Source organism: Nelusetta ayraudi, unplaced genomic scaffold (assembly GCF_046127955.1).
Source record: "Nelusetta ayraudi isolate G7.1 ecotype Tasmania unplaced genomic scaffold, CSIRO-AGI_Nayr_v1 ptg000020l, whole genome shotgun sequence".
Lineage (NCBI taxonomy): Eukaryota > Metazoa > Chordata > Actinopteri > Tetraodontiformes > Monacanthidae > Nelusetta > Nelusetta ayraudi.
In genome coordinates this window covers 2,834,807-2,840,000 of record NW_027466070.1, presented here as the reverse complement: position 1 = coordinate 2,840,000, position 5,194 = coordinate 2,834,807, and the positions used below count along the sequence as shown (strand labels likewise).

The following is a 5,194-nucleotide window of genomic DNA, read 5'->3' as shown; positions in this document are numbered from 1 at the left end:
AGGAGGAAGCGGGAGAGGAGGTGCAGCAGGAGGGGGAGGAGGAGGAGGAGGAGGAGGAGATAAGGGATGAGGAGCAGGAGCCGCTGACGGAGGAGCAGGAGCTGGAGGAGCTGAGGGCCCAGGTCCTGCAGCTGCTGCTGGAGCTGGACGACGCCAGGGAGACCTCCAACAAGCACCAGGAGAGCTTCCACGAGCTGCAAGGTGGGTCTCAGTCTCCGCAGACTCTCCCTTTGTGACATCGCTCCACACGTTGCCTTCGTTTAGCCGTCATCACAGATCATGGAATGACAACCTGTCAAAGTCATTTCAAGTCTCCCAAATCCTGCACAACTGGGGAAATAACAGACAACTTTTTAGATAGTTGCCTCAGTAGATGGGAGTGCTTGTCAGTAGAAGAGCTGCAAATACAGATTTTTGTAAAGAATAGCGCAACAGTTACAACTTTTCCCTAAAAATAAGATAATTCTGGCTGACCTACATAAAAAAAAAGAAAAAGAAAAGCACACAAATTAAAAACCACATTTAATTTGATCTATTTGTCTTTGTGTGTTTGTAGTGAGTATGCACTGTTGAAGTCTCCAAATAGTCTCTGGTACTGTTGACAAATTGCACATTCATTTCTCACACACACACACACACACACACACACACACACACACACATACTCGGACGCAAAGTAAAACACGCTGGTGGTGTCAGATGCCCCCCCCCCACCAGCACCCTGGTGACACCTCCAGTTCATCAGCGTCCAGTTTGAAGCTGAAGGAACATAAATATTTAGAGGGAGCCGCTGACACGGTCGCCTCCTCATCGCCGCTAAACGCTGCATCGCATCACGGCTTGGAAATGATGAGCAGAGGTTCAGGGAGAGGAGCAGTGACTAAGGCCTCGGGTATGAGAGCCACAGGGAGCCCTGAGTGTGTGTGTGTGAGTGTGTGTGTGTGTGTGTGTGGCTGTCATGGTGCAGTGAGTTCAGCTTTCTCCTTGGCGGCGCTCTGAGCATTCCTGCCACAACTGTCCTCACGCTGAGGCAAACTGGGCGGTGGGGGGTGGGGGGGGTGCAGATCTGGTACCTGCTGGTCCAACCCCCCCTCATACGCCCCCCCCCCCCCTACTCAGCTGTTCAGCCAGTTGCTGTAGGAGTGGTTGTAGTCCTCGGAGGGGGGGGGGGGTTCCTCAGAGGATGACGTGAGAGGGTGGGGGGGGCGTCCACTGTGGATATTTTCGCGATGCCCGTCGTGCATCAGAGCCTTTGAACAGCGAGAGGGGAGGGGAGGGGGTGCAGAGAGGGAGGGGGTGTGGCTGAGAAGTTACGACCCAGCTGGGAAAAGCTGGAAAGTGACGACTGCTCGTTGGGAATGATGTTATTATTTGCAGCAAAGATGTGAAATGGCACCCTTTTTTTTTTTCTCTCTCTCTCTCTCTCTCTTTTCTTTTCTTTTTTATGTTGTTCACTGACAAAAGTGACACTTTCTTTTCTCGCTCCAGATTTTTCTTTGTTATCTGTTGGCAGTTACAAGCGGTCGCTTGAAGTTTTATGCTAATTATTTAGTTTTGTGATGAATTAGTCCAGGAAGCTGAACTGATCCCCCCCCCCCCCCCCTCCCCAGTTACACAACAAGGTTGACGGCTTTAAGGCGGTTTAGATGGGATTAATGTCACAAGGTGATGCTAGCGGCTAACGCTAGGCTGTGATTGAAACAATACTGCAATATAAGTATGTAGAAAAAAAGCCCTGAGCGTGAACGCAACACTGTGTGGGCTGGGATGATAGTTTTGAATTAATGGACACAGAGAAGTATGCAGAGTTGTTTTCATGCTAAGCTGTGGACCCAGACTGTGCAAAGGACACGACAAAACACCCGACCTCTCACTCACTCAGGAGTCGCACAATTCAGCAGGAATCTTGAAGCCCGGTGTTTTAGCTGGAGGCCGTAAACACAGGGCTAAACATGCCGTCTTCTGGAGGATTTTCGGACAATCAGTCGTGCGAAGGCTGCTTCGCCGGTGTTGAGGAGGAAATGAAAATCAGTTTGTTTCGGACCAGTTTATTTATTTAGAAAGAAGAAAAATAAAACCCGAGCAAACACCACTGAAACGCCGGGCTGTGTCGTCCCGTCAAGGTGAGGGTTTATCTGTCTGCAGCGTGTGAAGTGACGCTGTCTACCCTCCTCCTCCTCTCTGCCAGGTCTGCTGGAGGATGAGCGTCTGGCCAGCGCCCATCAGGCGGAAGCCTTCACACGTCAGATCCAGAATCTACAAGGTACCGCCGTGATGAAACGCTCAGCAACGAGGCCCAGCGGCCGGAGGCTCCCAGTCAGCTGGGAGCGTCGTGTGCGGGGGGGGCGGGGGGGGGGGGAATAGCCATTTTCTTCCCAGACACTATTGTTGAAGCTGCGAGTGCTTTAAAGAAAAAAAGAAAAAGTTAAAATTTCCTATCATCTTTATTTAATTGTGCAACTCTCATTGCTCCTTTACTGTGCTCGGAGGAGAGAACTTAACTTTCCTGAAAACACTGAAAAAATAATATTAAGCCGAATCGACCCTGAAAATGTCTGTTGCCATCAGTTACATCAGGCCTCCTTCCCACACACACACACACACACACACACACACACACACCCATGCTGCACCTTCGCCCACTCGGCGCCCCTAAAGAAAGCCTAACTCCTCTTTTCTTGCTGTCTCCTCCTCCTCCTTCTTCTTCTCCCCACAGCACAGCTGCGCTCAGTGCAGGAGGAGATGCACAGCCTGGAGGAGGAGAAGGAGAGCGAGCTGGCCGAGGCCCAGGAGGAGCTGCGGGCGGCCCAGGAGGAGGTGCTGCTGCTGCAGCAGGCCGCCGAGGAAGCGGCGGCCGAGCGGGAGAACGACATCGCCTCGCTGCAGGAGGAGCTGTGCCGGCGGCGGGCCGAGCTGCAGCGGCTGAGCGAGGAGACGCAGGAGTACGAGCTGGAGATCACCACGCTGAGGGCCGAGATCAGCATGAAGAGCCAGCGCAGGGAGGCCGAGAGGAGGAGGGTGAGAGCAGTGGGGGGGGGTTGCCGCAGCTCGTTCACGGACCTTTTAGCATTGTTGGTTCCCGCCACTCAGACGGCAATAAAGAACACACACACACGTCTCCACTGCAGTGGTGCAAGAACAAAGAGTCCACGAGCAGGAAGCTGATTTTCTTTCTTTCCTTTTTCATTTTCTTTTTTCCAAAAGAAAAAAAAGCGAAAGGCAAGCGTGATGTTCCTCCTCGCTGTGCGCTCACATCATGTTAGCGTCCCGCAGCCAAGTGCATAAATCATTAGCGGAGTTTAATAAATATTACAAATGACAAATGGGGCTGCCGAGTGTTGCCAGGGGAGCTGTGTGCGTGTGTGTGTGCGTGTGTGCGTGTGTGTGTGTGTGTGTGCGTGTGTGTGTGTGTGTGTGTGTGTGTGCGTGTGTGTCTGTGTGTGTCTGTGTGTGTGTGCGTGTGTGTGCGTGTGTGTGAGTGTGTGCGTGTGTGTGTGCGTGTGTGTGTGCGTGTGTGTGTATGTGTGTGCGAGGACGCGGGCGTGATGCGTGCGAGTGTGTGTGTGTGTGTGTGTGTGTAAGTGGGATTCCAGGATTGTGAAGTCATGTTGGTGGGGAGAGACACTCAGCCCTCCAATGCATCACCATGATGTCACCGCTGCGCTCTGCAGTGGAGCTGTGAGGCTCGTTGGGCTCCTTTTACCGGTTCTCAAAGATCTTAAATCCTCCTCCTCCTCCTCTGCCTTCTCCTCCTCCTCTTCCTCTCATCCCCCTCCTCCTCCTCCTCCTCCTCTGCCTCCTCCACCTCCTCCTTTGCCTTCTCCTCCACCTCCTCCTCCTCCTCTTCCTCCTCTGCCTCCTCCACCTCCTCCTCCTCCTCTTCCTCCTCTGCCTCCTCCACCTCCTCCTCCTCCTCGTCCCCCTCCTCCTCCTCTTCCTCTCCTCCACCTCGTCCCTCTCCTCCTCCTCGTCCCCCTCCTCCACCTCCTCCCCCTCCTCCTCCTCCTCCTCCTCCTCCCCTGCCTTCTCCTCCTGCCCAGGTGACGTGGACCTGTTGAAGGAGGAGTGCCAGGCGCTGAAGGATCAGTGTCAGAGCCTGAAGGAGGACAACAGGCGGCTGTCCGAGAGGCTGCAGCTGCTGCAGAGACAGAGGACCTGGTGAGGGGCCTGCGCGGCTGCTCGGCCGCCGCCATCAAAAGATAAACGGGACCCTGCGGGGGTCGCCGCAGTTGCTCCAGTCATCTCTCATTACGAGGGGGGACGGGGCTGCCGCTAATCACTGCAGTCAGCCTCTGACACCGCACCAGTCGCTACGCTAGTGCCGTGCCAAGGGTTTCCATTTGTGGAAAAAAAAAATCCAATTCCACCCAATTCAATTCCGATCCGTGGCAGTGTTCTTGAGTCTCACTGACAGGAGTTCCATCCAGATTGTTGTCCAGGTCGACGGTCATGTGCGGAGAAGAATAGAACGCCTCGCTGACTGCAGTTGTCAGAGGTCGTAATGGGCCGATGGGGACGGAAGAGAGAGGCAGCGGGAACGACAGGAAGTCAACTAATCAGTGGTCACAACAAAGTTCTGCAGAACGTCCACTCACCATATCCCGTCTGGCAAGGCGGACCTAATAAAGTGGCCGCCTGGACACAGCAGCATCTGGCAGCGCATAAACTTAATGGGTCTCATGTCTGCAGTGACAGCGTCCACTTTACGACTGGACTTCTTATCCGCTGTGAAACTGCAGAGCAGTTACGTGAGTTATAAAAACAAGGCTTTTTGTAGCAATTGAGTGAAATGTCCCTTTTGTTGCAAAAGCCCGAAATATCTGCAACTCTCGTGTAAAATCTGGGGCGGGATCTTTGTTTTTTGTTTTTTTTTTGCTCGACGGCGAATTCACAATCAGCCGACTGAAGTTTAATTCTGGACCTTAATGACAATTTTCCTAAACAAGATGTAACTGCGAGCTCCGCTGAAACTTCTGAGCAAATTAATAACTGCCGCTTTCTCCGCAGCAGATGGAGCCGAGCGCGCTCCATCTGCTGCGGGAAGATCTTGTGATGCGCGGAGAGACAAAGGCAAACTTTATTTTTAGCACCTAACCGAGACAGAAGTTACACCGTGTTTTTTTTTTGTTTTTTTTTTTTTTTACAGGGAGATGAAAAAAAAACAAACTCCCAACAACAACAACAACGGGAACAG

At 52.7% G+C, this 5,194-nt stretch overlaps 1 protein-coding gene across 1 annotated transcript in view; it reads left to right on the top strand.

The window, feature by feature from the left end:
* The window catches only part of LOC142888757 (uncharacterized), a 6,852-nt gene extending 3,559 nt beyond the window's left edge, over positions 1-3,293 (top strand). The window contains exons 2-5 of the mRNA XM_076027142.1: positions 1-201; positions 2,189-2,263; positions 2,717-3,018; positions 3,264-3,293. The exon at positions 1-201 is cut by the window's left edge and continues 114 nt beyond it. Coding sequence (XP_075883257.1) covers positions 1-201; positions 2,189-2,263; positions 2,717-3,018; positions 3,264-3,293 — 608 coding nt within the window. The remainder of the gene's footprint in view (positions 202-2,188; positions 2,264-2,716; positions 3,019-3,263) is intronic.
* The last annotated feature ends 1,901 nt before the right edge of the window (positions 3,294-5,194 follow it).